The sequence below is a fragment of the Coregonus clupeaformis genome, unplaced genomic scaffold (genome assembly GCF_020615455.1).
Source record: "Coregonus clupeaformis isolate EN_2021a unplaced genomic scaffold, ASM2061545v1 scaf0177, whole genome shotgun sequence".
Taxonomy (NCBI): Eukaryota; Metazoa; Chordata; class Actinopteri; order Salmoniformes; family Salmonidae; genus Coregonus; species Coregonus clupeaformis.
The window spans coordinates 287,870-302,763 of record NW_025533632.1 but is presented as its reverse complement, the minus strand read 5'-3'; the positions used below and the strand labels follow the sequence as shown (position 1 = coordinate 302,763).

Below are 14,894 nucleotides of genomic sequence, written 5' to 3'. Positions count from 1 at the left end.
AATGCAGAGAAACATTGTATTTTGGTGCGCATATAATGGAGTCATGAGTGCATTCAGATGCGTAGTCTGCGTCAAACCTTCTTCACTATACAATACTCATTCTGTTCAGAACAACTCGGGGTATAACGCCATGTCATCTTGTAACTGTACATCAAACCTAGTGATCATAAACGTTGACACTGTCTATTATATTAGTTTTATGATATGAAAATGTGAAGTGCAGATTTGGACTCAAGTTTTTGGCTTGCTTGTATGACATAGAGGTATTTATTATAATCCTCAACGTTTCATCTTTCAAAATACACAAAAACTATTTCAAAAACAGCATTTCTCTCACTCAGACAACAAAACATTTTCAAAGTTGCCCAATTACCTGGAGGGATGGGGTCAACTTCTTGTGGCATGCAGTGCACAAGTTCAGAACAGCTGTCTGTCAAAACCCATACAGAACTGTGAAGTGGAGACCCTGAGCTCTGACATGTATAGCATGTTACTTTACAGCCACTACGTTCCAATTTAGGCACTTAGTGTCCAAATCTGCCATTTTAAACCCATATATGGGTAGGAGTGTAAAGGGCTACATACTGGGATTCAATGCAAGGCGTGTTATAGGTGGAGCACTACGCCGTTAATACGTCTTTTAAATGCATTTTCTCCGACGTTTACAGAAATTGCATTCATAGTGGCTGTGCATATCGGCTCAAAAGTTGGCTATATTGTGTCGTGCTGTAGACCATGTCTAATGGAGTTGTATTGGTTATCCATGTGAGAGTTAACCTGTTTTTGTTTCTATTTGTAACTAAATTGAAATAAGTATTTAATGTCTTTAAAGAGACAAGAGCTATGTGGAGTTTGTCTAACGTTCAGGGGAGTGGAACTGTGGTCTAATATGCTGTGGTTGAAATATCAACATTTAACATTATGGTGCGCAAATAACAATTTAACCACATACTGTTTTCATTTGTACGTTTTTACAGTTATTAATACATTTAAATGACAGCCATTGTATATGGACCACGTGTTCATTCTACTTATGAAATGAGAAAGTGCGTGTGTTGGCAGTGTTGGAGTAGTGAACCACATGCAGTTCAACTAGTTGAAATCTTGGTAGTGATTTTACTAGTTAATTACTATTTTCCATGTAGCATTGTAGCCAACTACCATAACTGCACCACTTCTAAGCAAAAATATGGGTGAAGTAGACAAGAATCATCTTTCTTTTTTGTCTCAGACCCAATTCCCAGTTGAAACATTTGTGTGTTTAAGCCTATGGATCATTTAGCTATTTAAGTTGGAATTTTATGACCCCTTTAAGTATTAAAACAATTATTTGATAAAATATTGAATTTGGCATTTACTACTATAGCCCATAAAAACGCATTGAATAACACATTCATAAATGATAAAAAACAAACAAATCATAACATTATAGTCATTTAGCAGACGCTCTTATCCAGAGCGACTTACAGTTAGTGAGTGCATACATTATTTTTCATACCCCCCGTGGGAATCGAACCCACAACCCTGGCGTTGCAAACGCCATGCTCTACCAACTGAGCTACATCCCTGCTGGCCATTCCCTCCCCTACCCTGGACGACGCTGGGCCAATTGTGCACCGCCCCATGTGTCTCCCAATCGCGGCCGGCTACGACAGAGCCTGGATTTGAACCAGGATTTCTAGTGGCACAGCTAACACTGCGATGCAGTGCCTTAGACCACTGCGCCACTCGGTGCACATAAGGAATGAGGTTTTGAAGTGTGTCCTATATCTAGGAGCAGTCGTGGAAAAGGTACTCAATTGTCATACTTGAGTAAAAGTAAAGATACCTTAATAGAATTTTTTTTATTTTATTTTTTTATTTCACCTTTATTTAACCAGGTAAGCCAGTTGAGAACAGGTTCTCATTTACAACTGCGACCTGGCCAAGATAAAGCAAAGTAGTGCAATAAAAACAACAGAGTTACATATGGGGTAAAAAAAACAACAACATAAAGTCAGAAATACAACAGAAAATATATACAGTGTGTGCAAATGTAGCAAGTTATGGAGGTAAGGCAATAAATAGGCTATAGTGCAGAATAATTACAATAGTATTAACACTGGAATGCTAGATGTGCAAGAGATTATGTGCAAATAGAGATACTGGGGTGCAAAAGAGCAAAATAAATAACAATATAGGGATGAGGTAGTTGGGTGGGCTAATTTCGGATGGGCTGTGTACAGGTGCAGTGATCGGTAAGGTGCTCTGACAACTGATGCTTAAAGTTATTGAGGGAGATAAGAGTCTCCAGCTTCAGAGATTTTTGCAATTCGTTCCAGTCATTGGCAGCAGAGAACTGGAAGGAATGGCGGCCAAAGGAGGTGTTGACTTTGGGAATGACCAGTGAGATATACCTGCTGGAGCGCAGACTACGGGTGGGTGCTGCTATGGTGACCAATGAGCTAAGATAAGGCGGGGATTTGCCTAGCAGTGATTTATAGATGGCCTGGAGCCAGTGGGTTTGACGACGAACATGTAGTGAGGACCAGCCAGCAAGAGCGTACAGGTCACAGTGGTGGGTAGTGTATGGGGCTTTGGAGACAAAACGGATGGCACTGTGATAGACTACATCCAATTTGCTGAGTAGAGTGTTGGAGGCTATTTTGTAAATTACATCGCCGAAGTCAAGGATCGGTAGGATAGTCAGTTTTACGAGGGCATGTTTGGCAGCATGAGTGAAGGAGGCTTTATTGCGAAATAGGAAGCCGATTCTAGATTTAACTTTGGATTGGAGATTCTTTATGTGAGTCTGGAAGTTGAGTTTACAGTCTAACCAGACACCTAGGTATTTGTAGTCGTCCACAAAATGACTCAAGTAAAAGTGAAAGTCACCCAGAAAAAACTACTTTAGTAAAAGTCTAAAAGTATTTGGTTTTAAATATACTTAATTATCAAAAGTAAAAGTATAAATAATTTCAAATTGCTTATAATAAGCAAATCGGACATCACAATCCTCTTGTTTTTTTTATTTACAGACAGCCAGGGGCATACTCCATCACTCAGACATAATTTACTGTTACGGATACAGGTATCCTGTTGGTGTGTTTTGTGTTTTTCCTCTCCTTCTGCCCTAATCACAGGTGTCCTTTGTGTTCCTGATTGGAGGTCGTTGGTGTGTCCCACCTGTCAGTCATCAGTTCATCTGCTGATTGCTGAGGTGGACCAAGCAGTGGCCACTTCTCCTGATTGCACCACCTGTTTCTGGTTTTCATACCTAATCACATTACATTTACATTTTAGTCATTTAGCAGACGCTCTCATCCAGAGCGACTTACAGTTAGTGAGTGCATACATTATTTCACACATCCCCTTGCTTTAAAGGCCAGTCAGTTGTGTTTTCTGACAAGAGACTCTTTTCCTTTGTGAGTATGGATACAGTGGTGTCTTGGTTTTTGTGTACTCACTCATTTGCTGTTTACTCCATATGGTAACTATGTTGTTTGTTTGTTGCTGGGAAAAGGGGAGTTTTAGCAAGTCGCCCTTGGGCATACACTACCCGTAGGACAACTTTGTCTAAAAACACTAGTTAGACCTGAGCGGACCACCCACTGTATTTTTGTGCAGTAGCTTAGCGGTTCTTGAGGCAGGCAAGATCAGTTTAGTTTTTTATAAACCTTTACCATGTGTTTATAATAAACATTTTTGTGATTGACGGTAGCTTTTTGGTTGTCGGTGTATTTTTTTGTTCTCACTGTTCCTTGGCAATATTCTAATTCGCATGAGTTATGTTACGGGTCTCTTTCCATCCGCCCTAGACTTTTAAGCCACGGGGTTCGTAACATTTACAAACTAAGCATTTGTGTTTAGTGAGTCTGCCAGATCAGAGGCATTAGGGATGACCAGGGATGTTCTCTTAATAAGTGAGTGAATTGGACAATTTTCCTGTCCTGCTGAACATTGTAAATGTAACGAGTACTTTTGGGTGTCAGTGAAAATGTAGAGTAAAAAGTACATTATTTTCTTTAGGAATGTAGTGAAGTAAAACTAGTTAGAAATACAAATAGTAAAGATACCTAAAAAAAAAAAACTTAAGTAGTACTTTAAAGTTTTACTTAAGTACTTTACAAAGGCGTTTAACAGATATAAGAAAGTTCAGGAAATATGCAGTGTATTTGGACCCCTTGACTTTTTCCACATTTTGTTACGTTACAGCCTTATTCTAAAATGGATTAAATTGTTTTTCCCCCCTCATCAATCTACACACAATACCCCATAATGACAACGCAAAAACAGGTTTTTAGAAAATGTCGCTAATTAATTTCAGTTTGGCCGGGCAGCCAGCTCTAGGAAGAGTCATGTCAGAACACTATACCATCACCAGATAACTGACCTGTTATAGTAGTGTAGATGTCAGAAGAACTGGAGAACAATGACGGTGTTGAGCCCAGAGATGTGTGATGACTAGTTGAGATTAAAGAGAGTTGAACTAGTAGTAGAAGAAGTGGCAGGGACGCTGTTGTGTTTGTCAAATCCCAGAATGTAGCTTTAATTATTAAACCAAGGACTACTTATTTAATTCAACAACACAGCACAGCCACACTAACTTCATACACTTGGGCTCTTTCTCAGTCATCTAAAAAATGTGTCCTCCTTCACTGATCTGAAAGAAGTGACCAGGTGAAAAGCTAAGCCAGCCTAATGATGAGCTTCCTTCCACCATATTGTTTTCACCTATGAAGTATTTTCCAAGCAGTTGAAGGGGAGGAGACGAGGGATTTTTTAAGCAGTTGGTCGTGGTCACATTTCCAAAGATGCTATACCAACATAATCTATTGGTCAATTCTGGTGTTTATGATCACCAGGGACCTAATAATATATCAAGCATCTCAGAGTAACATTGCTGATTTAGGATCAGTTTAGCCCTTAGATCACATTAAATCGGACTACATGGACAGGGAGGACCTGATCCTAGATCAGCAGTCCTACTCTGAGACGCTTGAGAATGGCTGCCGTTTTACAGGTTCCTAACCAATTGTGCTATTGTGTGTTTTTTCGCGTTATTTGTAACTTATTTTATACATAATGTTTCTGCCATCGTCTCTTATGATTGAAAAGAGCTTCTGGATATCAGGACAGCGAATACTCACCTCGTACTGGAATAATATTTTTTATTTAACGAGTCGGACAATAATACTTTTCTTCAGACACCCGACAAGGCCCAAATATATTGTAAACAACAGCTGGTGCATGAAATCTAATATTAATAAAGTCTCAAGGTTTTTCGCACCTGAGGTAGATTATCTCATGATATGCTGTAGACCACACTATTTACCAAGAGAGTTTTCATCTATATTTTTCGCAGCTGTCTATTTACCATCACAAACCGATGCTGGCACTAAGACCACACTCAATGAAATGTATAAGGCCATAAGCAAACAGGAAAACGCTCATCCAGTGGTGGCGCTCCTAGTGGCCGGGGACTTTAATGCAGGGAAACTTAAATCTGTTTAACTTTATTTCTACCAGCATGTTAAATGTGCAACCGGAGGGAAAAAAAAAACTCTAGACCACCTTTACTCCACACACAGAGACGCGTACAAAGCTCTCCCTCGCCCTCCATTTGGCAAATCTGACCATAACTCTATCCTCCTGATTCCTGCTTACAAGCAAAAACTAAAGCAGGAAGCACCAGTGACTCGGTCAACACAGAAGTGGTCAGATGACGCAGATGCTAAGCTACAGCACTGTTTGGTAGCACAGACTGGAATATGTTCCGGGATTCTTCCGATGGCATTGAGGAGAACACCACATCAGTCACTGGCTTCATCAATAAGTGCATCGATGACGTCATTCCCACAGTGACCGTATGTACATACCCCAACCAGAAGCCATGGATTACAGGCAACATCCGCATCGAGCTAAAGGGTAGAGCTGCCACTTTCAAGGAGCGGGACTCTAACCCGGACGCTTATATCCCGATATGCCCTCTGACGAACCAACAAACAGGCAAAGCGTCAATACAGGACTAAGATTGAATCGTACTACACAGGCTCTGACGCTCATCGGATGTGGCAGGGCTTGCAAACTATTACAGACTACAAAGGGAAGCACAGCCGCGAGCTGCCCAGTGACACAAGCCCACCAGACGAGCTAAATTACTTCTATGCTCGCTTCGAGGCAAGCAACACTGAATCATGCATGAGAGCATCAGCTGTTCCGGACGACTGTGTGATCACACTCTCCGTGGTCGATGTGAGTAAGACGTTTAAACAGGTCAACATTCACAAGGCCGCAGGGCCAGACGGATTACCAGGACGTGTACTCAGAGCATTCGCTGACCAACTGGCAAGTGTCTTCACTGACATTTTCAACCTGTCCCTTAGTTTGTAATACCAACATGTTTCAAGCAGACCACCATAGTCCCTGTGCCTAAGAACACTAAGGTCACCTGCCTAAATGACTACCGACCCGTAGCACTCACGTCTGTAGCCATGAAGTGCTTTGAAAGGCTGGTCATGGCTCACATCAACACCATTATTCCAGAACCCTAGACCCATTCCAATTTGCATACCGCCCCAACAGATCCACAGATGATGCAATCTCTATTGCACTACACACTGCCCTTTCCTACCTGGTCAAAAGGAACACTTACTGTACGTGCGAATTCTATTCATTGACTACAGCTCAGCGTTCAACATCATAGTGCCCTCAAAGTTCATCACTAAGCTAAGGACCCTGGGACTAAACACCTTCCTCTGCAACTGGATCCTGGACTTCCTGACGGGCCTCCCCCAGGTGGTAAGGGTAGGTAACAACACATCTGCCATGCGGATCCTCATCACGGGGGCCCCTAAGGGGTGCATGCTCAGTCCCCTCCTGTACTCCCTGTTCACCCATGACTGCATGGCCAGGCACGACTCCAACACCATCATTAAGTTTGCCGACGACTCAACAGTGGTAGGCCTGATCACCGACAACGATGAGACAGCCTATAGGGAGGAGGTCAGAGACCTGGCCGTGTAGTGCCAGGATAACAACCTCTCCCTCAACGTGATCAAGACAAAGGAGATGATTGTGGACTACAAGAAAAAGAAGAGGACCGAGCACGCCCCCATTCTCACCGACGGGGCTATAGTGGAACAGGTTGAGAGCTTCAAGTTCCTTGGTGTCCACATCACCAACAAACTATCATGGTCCGAAAACACCAAGACAGTCGTGAAGAGTGCACGACAAAACCTATTCCCCCTCAGGAGACTGAAAAGATTTGGCATGGGTCCTCAGATCCTCAAAAAGTTATACAGCTGCACCATCGAGAGCATCCTGACTGGTTGCATCACTGTCTGGTATGGCAACTGCTCGGCCTCCTACCGCAAGGCACTACAGAGGGTAGTGCGTACGGCCCAGTACATCACTGGGGCCAAGCTTCCTGCCATCCAGGACCTCTATACCAGGCGGTGTCAGAGGAAGGCCCTAAAATTGTCAAAGACTCCAGCCACCCTAGTCATGGACTGTTCTCTCTGCTACCGCATGGCAAGCGGTACCAGAGTGCCAAGTCTAGGTCCAAAAGGCTTCTTAACAGCTTCTACCCCCACGCCATAAAACTCCTGAACAGCTAATCAAATGGCTACCCATTTTACATTTTAGTCATTTAGCAGACGCTCTTATCCAGAGCGACTTACAGTTATGTGAGGGCATACATTTTCATACATTTTCATACATTTTCAACCCATAACCCTGCCGTTGCAAACGCCATGCTCTACCAACTGAGCTACATCCCTGCCGGCCATTCCCTCCCCTACCCTGGACGACGCTGGCTAATTGTGCGCCGCCCTATTTGCATAAAAAAATATATATATGTTGGCCTGTAAGTAAGCATTTCACTGTAAGGTCTACACCTGTTGTATTTGGTGCATGTGACAAATAAAATTTTATTTGATACATATGGCCCCTAGATATGCACATTATGTGCCTTTATTTGTCTAATATTTGATTAAAACGGTCTACAACAGATTTCAAGTGAACAAGCAATACTGGTGTTCTATTGCTGGACAGTATTTCATGACACCAAATAATGTTTTTAATTGATTCGTTTTTAATCATTATTTCTATCAACAAGATAGTACACAACGGAAAGGCATTTTTACTTTCAACAATTTGCATGATTTCACAATATGTCTGCAAAGTACAATGTGTGTGTGTTTTCACAGCAGGCAAAATAACATTTGTAAGAGATCATAAACAATATCAATATATTTGAACAGTACAACTCAACTTTTTTTTGTCTTCATCATGGTGATAGTTTGGCCAACTGAAAGCCATTTCCTGCAGGCTCTAGAGAGTTCAATCCCACATCATCAACTACAAAAATAAAATCACCATCATCAACAACAAAAAAACATCATTATCAACACCAAAAAGAAAATCAACAATATAATCTTTATCAACCGCCAAATGTATAATCACCATTATCAAACATCATCATCATAATCATTAGCATTCAAAACAACCAGAGTGCAGTACTTTAAAACATACTGTATACACCAAGCATACCTGAAGATTATTAATGAAGTTACATTACTGATGGTCACTGAGCATTACTTTAAAACATACTGTATACATCAAGCACACCTGAAGAGAATTAATGAAGTTACATTACTGATGGTCACTGATTAGGAATTACACCTTATCGAAACTAATGTGTTTAAAGCAATGAAGTCATTGAACAAATCACAATTTGAAGGTGCGATCAATTAAAAACATTATATTTGAAGTCTACTTAGTAGTCATTCTTGTTGAAGTAAATTATTTAAAAGACCCATGAATGTGTAATACCTGTATATGAAACAACAAATGCATATTCATTAAATAAAAAGTACATTAAGATGAACATGTAAAAGGTAAAATAAGAGAAACTAAATCCAAGCCAAACGTTTACCACTGAATGATGCAGTCTCTTCATAATCTGTGATTAAGGCATATCAAGCCATAGGTTAGATGGTAAAGTAAATGAGAGAAATTTAATTATTATAATTTAAAAGAAATAAACAATTAGTTACCTGTGTATTGTGTTTATCTATGGACATTATCAAGTAAAACTCTGAATCTGTTGGTTAACCTGTTGTGTTCACGTTTACTTTTCTTGCCTTTTGTGTGATTTCTGAATCATGTTAAAATGCTTTAATTACATTGACAACATTATTTATTTATTTATTACTTGACTATATTGTATTCCTTTCCCATAAAACTCAAAGTGTTAGCTATTTCATTATGGAACATCAGATCTGTAAATTGCCAAGTTTTTATATAATTTATCAATGTATCCGTAACTATGACTTGTCTTGCTGCAGTTGTTCTTTTCAGAATTGCATTGGGTATTGACAGATCTGTACATTATTTCACATATTTTGATTCTGTGATATATCCATGTCATGAGAGTTAATTCTGGTTGTCAAGTCTGACATCTTTGAATGGTTGTCATGTCGACAACTAGAGACTTCTTATAGCTAGTTTAATACTAGTCTTTCATGTTGAATGAGCCCTTCAAGCTCTTCATTGCATCATCAGGTGTTAATGCCTTCCAGTCCTCTGGGACATCAGCAGGGAGTGCATCTGTGTCTGTAGCAATTCTCTCATTGAATGTAGCCATCACATACTTCCAGTAGTCTGACGCCTCAACGCTGGGATCTCCAGTTATGACCCAGTCAGGGTAATATGTCTGGTAGTCCTTGTAGGGATAAGATTCTTTTGCTGTTGAGGATATGTAAAATGAACCGCCACTTATCACAAGAGATGAACATATGTCAATAACTAGCACCTTTGTCTCTCTATACCTCCAAGCGCTGAGCCCTTTTGGACGGTGAATAGAGGAAAAGTGTTTGGTATGCTCCTTCCCTCCTGCTTCACAGGGTGCATGGCAGAAGGGGCATACCTCTCCACAGCCAAACAGACTGGTGAACATCTTGTCCTGAGGCATGAATGGCAGAGATCTGAGTCTCTCTTTGATGCCTCCTCCCTTATCGTACACAGCTGCCAGTGACTGCTCCAATTCTCCCACAGAATCTATTAGGTAGTCAGCAAACTGTTCTGTATTTTCAGAGTAGTTCAGAGTCATGATCAAATCCAGACCATCCTTGGGGAAGACAAGCTTCTCTCCAAGGGCACAACACATTTTCTGAATGAAAGTATTGATATCTTTTATAGTGCTATGTGATTTTCTGATGTTAGAAATTGTATCAGTGATTATCTTGACTATCTCTAAAAGATGTTTCTTCTCCAATTTCTCCAGACTCCTGTCCTTTGAGAGTTGTTGGACAATCTGGCCAAACAGCCAGTCCTTCACAAACCTTTTATAATGCTTGATGTATTCTCTGTATTTCTCATATTTCCCACCCATTAGGAGCTGTTCTAAAATGGAGAACTGGAAGGCCGTCCGTGTGCTGTAATCCTGTGATCCTTTACCTGTCTTCACTTCATCAACTACATCAGGACCAATCATTTTGGTCACATAGTCCTGTACAGCTGGCTGTAAGAGCTTTGAAAACTCCTCAGCTTTCTTTAGGCACTGGTCTTTGTTATGAAATAAGTCTATGAAGTCAGTAAGGTACTTTTCCTTAGACTGTTCCAGACATTTTCGGGGGTCATTGTCTGCAATGAAATCATCATGCTTCTTTTGGATATGTTATCGCTGCTATGCCACAGATGTGCAACTTCAGTTTAACCTCACATTCCTCACAAACTTTACGTTTCTTGTTTTGTTGCAATGTTTCATCAATGTTGTTCAGCAGCTCTTTGATGTAAGTGTCATGGTAATCTGTTTTGCTTCTCAACGTCTGGGTTATTAAGTCCTGACAATGTGTTATGATGTCATCACAGAACTTTTGTAGTTTCTTCGTGTAATGGTCACTATCTCTATTCCGGTGCCAGACAAAGCCTTTAGTCTTCTTCCACCAATTACCTGACTCTACAACAAACGGTATCTTCCCACAATCAACCAAGCTGTTTCCAACCAACATACTATTGACATAACCTGGCCTTGTAGAGAAATGGTCATGTAAAATGTTGAAGGCATCCTGAGCAACATCTCTTCTTGTGAGTCCTCTGAATTTGATCTCAGACAGAGTTTCCTTCCACATTCTTTCAAACTCTTTTATGAGGTCCTGTTCTGATAAATCAGATTTGTTCTGTCTACAGGTTTGCAGCAAAGCCAGTACCTTCTTCTCCATTGTATTTGCCTGTGAACTTTTTATGTCATCCAGTTTGGCCATTCCCTCTTTGATTTCAACAGCTCCATGTAGAGTGTTATTCATTGTGTTTTCTGTCTCACGTCTCAGTGTTTTAGCACTGGCCACAAAGCCTTCCCTGTATTTTTCCACCAGATTGACATGGCCATCTTGCTTTCTAAAGTATGTAATTAGATTGTTTTGGATTTCCTTTTCTCCCACTGACAGCTTCTCCGATGCTTCCCTCATCAGATCATCAAGCATATCTCTTATGGTGATCTGGTGATTAAGAACTGTCATGTCAAAATTAGAAATTTTGGTTTCAGCACCAATCATCCAGTTGTACATCTCTTTCTGGAAGGCCCATTCCCAATCACTGTACTCAGTGCATAATCTGGAGTATGCATCTGCAACCAAGCTGTTTCTGAAACTGAAGATGAAGTTCTCAAATTTAACAGACACCCACAAGCTTTGTGTCCACTTCATGAAATGTTTCAAGACATAATTTCTTCGGCATTGTCTGAAATCCTCCATCAAGCTCTTCTTGAAGTCATACACAGCCTCACTGTAGCCTGCATTGACTGAAGCCATCGGGGGAGTCCCATGCCAGAGTCCTGGGATCTGTAGCAGCTGCTTGTGTCTGGATCATAGTCCATCACGTCAGTGAACTTGGTGATATTCTCCTTTTTCTCCATTCTGGCTGCTGCCAGGGTCATTTCATTCAACTGCTCCAACAACTTCTTCCTGTCCCTCATGTTGTTGTCATGAGCAGATATGTCAGCCACATTCTGGTGCACAAAATGACATACTGGCTTCTTCCCCACTTCCTTCATCCTGATAAAAGCATGAACAACAATCTGTAGAATGTCTTTCATCTCTGTGGAGTTCTCAATGGACATGTTGATGATAGTGACATCACTTAGTCCTATCACCAGTGTCGCCAATTCATTGTCATGTTCATAGCTATCATCTAGTTGAGCCAGCTCTGGTGATTTCAACCCCTCTGTGTCAATGATCATGATGAAGTCATATTTCAGCTCCTCCTTGAGTTCTTTGTTGACTTTAATCAGTAGCATGAAAGCCCCTCTGGTGCATCTTCCACTGCTGACAGCAAACTGGACCCCAAACATGGTGTTGAGGAGAGTGGACTTCCCAGTGCCTTGGACCCCTAAAACTGAGACAACCAGGATCTTGCTGTTAGAGTCCACAAGAGTATGAAGCTTAGTCAGTACAGCTGATATCCATTTTAGAGGGATATTTGATGCATCTCCATCCACAAGCTCAATGGGGAAACCATCCAACAGCATCTGAGCACACAATCCAGGGAGATGCTCCATCTGTGTCCTTTGAGGGCTGTCTTCAGGGGAGGGAGCAGGAGGCTTCCATACAGCTGGCCCAACTCACGAAGGAAGTGTTCAAGTCCCAGGGAACAGTCAGATATTTGCCTATCCAAATCTGCAATGTCTTTTTTATCTGCAGATTCTTTTCCCTGAAGCATTTTATACTTTTCTCGTAAACCAGACAAGTTCTGCCGTGACAGATTGTCCAAATATATCCGCATCCATTTGAGGAAATAGAGTCGTCCCACTTCTGAACTTGACATGCCGATTATGAAATGTGCTCATTGCATCTGTCATATGAAAGCTTTGTTGCTTCTCTCTCAGTTCTATTTCCCTTTTCTTCAGAGAGCTCTTGTAGTGTTCAATTTCTTGTTTGCCTGCATTTCTCAGTCTACATCTCTCCTTCTCCAACTGGGAAAGCTCTTTCCAGGCTTGCCCTTGTAAGGGTAGTTGCTTGTCTTTGAATTGTACTGTGTCTTTTATGTTGCTGGTGATTTGATCTGCCATCTTCCTGGCACTCTGACACTCTTTACGGTCTTCATCAACCAAAATCCCACTCTGACGAGCAATACCAGACATTTTTTCAATTGTCAATTGGTTTTGCCATATTTCAATGATGTCACCCACAGATGACTGCAGGGTTTTGACAAATGCTGCTTCATTCCGCCCCTTCTTTTCTATTACATGTGTTACTTTGTCTCCTGTGAATGTGTTTCTCTGAGAGTTAACAACCAGAAATAACTCTGTATTTATGTCTTTCAGAACCTCAGAACCTGCCTCTAATTCATCACTAAACATGTAAATTGCTGCTGATGTTTGACACAGAAAGGAAAACTGTGTCTTAAAGGACCTGATGTCTCCTCTGAGATTAGCAAAAGCCACAGGCTTAGTGAACATGTCTATGTTTCTTTTCCCATATGGAAAGTACCAGCTGATTTCAACTAGGCCATTTGAAATCTTCCGAGGCACATCACCACAGTCCATATCATGATGGACAAATGTGTCAGGATTACTTAGCAGTTTGTTCAACATATTAGACTTGGACAAGCTGCTGACTCCAAGCCTAACAAAGGACACCATTGGGATATCAGAGAGTACAATTCTCTCCTCTATGAAGGACTTTGTGGCCATTTGGGAAGAGGATCTAAACTTTTTCACTATGTCCCTCAAGGCCCACAGCATCAACGTGCTTTGTTCTGTGTCACAGTTTGGCAGAAGGAGAGGAACAGCAAACTGACACATGGACATTTTCAGGGCAATATCCTGCTGCAAGAAACTATCTGAACACAGAAACAGGGCAGTAATCAGGTCCAGTGGATTAATGACTTCCTGGACAGTGGACATACATTTGACACTCCTAGCATTCACATTTGCCATCATTAATTTCTTAAGGAAGGCCCCTGGAAGTGACTTCATAGTGTTAAGAGGTTCATCTGATGTAGTAGTAGCATTTATCTCAAGGACTGTACTTAACGTCAACTGGTTTTCATAATGATCTTTTAGTCCAGTCTTTGACAACAGCTCCATGAGACAGGGTTCTGTAAATAGAAAGGAAGATCAGGAAATAGGAAAGATCCAGGGAAATCACCATCATATATTTATCATCAGGGAAGATACTGTACCTTTACATCCCATGCTGACACATGCTTTATGATTAGTTCATAGAGTCATTTTGATAACCACCAAATTCAACATATTTTACAAAAGGTTTTTCTATGTTGAAATTTGGTTACCATGATGACAATCCTGTGGTGTAATTTTTCTCCTCAAAACAACAGATTGGATTTGAAAAAAGTAATCAACAATGTATTTTCCATGTAGATTCCATGTCACAATACATTGACAAATTATGTTTAAATATAGTTGATTAAACCAGTTTTTTGCCAAGACAATACTTGAGTATTGTACTTCCTTACTTGTGTTGAGGGTTGTTGACACCAGTTGACTTTGCTTTCCATTTTCCAGCACAGTGCAGACAGTGACAGAGTACTGAGTACCAGGTTTCAGGTCAGAGAGAGTGATACTGGGTGAAGATATGGTAGTGATGTGTGGTTCTGTCCCTGGACAGTGGTAGGAGATCTGGTAATGATGTTGGGTTTGGTCCAATCCTGGTGGCTGGCTCCAGCTAACAGCAGCTGATGTGGTGTCCACTGAGTCAACAGTCAGCTGGTCTGCAGCAGGCAGTACTAAAGGAAAATACATTACTGTTAGTGCTACAGTTTAACTCCAGAAATAAACTACAGGAGGAAAAGTAGAATAGTAGTTGAAAAGTAGAAAAGGCTACTTGCAATTCCTTTTGATACGGGTAAGAAATATGCTAGAAACATAAGTCTCACAACAGAAGTTGTATTTG

The 14,894-nt window shown here is 40.9% G+C and overlaps 1 protein-coding gene and 1 pseudogene across 1 annotated transcript; both read right to left on the bottom strand.

Annotated features, from left to right (window-relative positions):
* Positions 1–8,165: 8,165 nt before the first annotated feature.
* LOC123483994 (interferon-induced very large GTPase 1-like) lies at positions 8,166–10,538 on the bottom strand. The gene has a single exon (XM_045213956.1). The coding sequence runs from the start codon at positions 10,475–10,477 to the stop codon at positions 9,497–9,499; it is 981 nt and encodes a 326-aa protein (XP_045069891.1). The 5' UTR covers positions 10,478–10,538; the 3' UTR covers positions 8,166–9,496.
* A 102-nt stretch (positions 10,539–10,640) lies between these two features.
* On the bottom strand, positions 10,641–13,957 carry LOC123483991 (annotated as a pseudogene).
* Between the last annotated feature and the right edge of the window lie 937 nt (positions 13,958–14,894).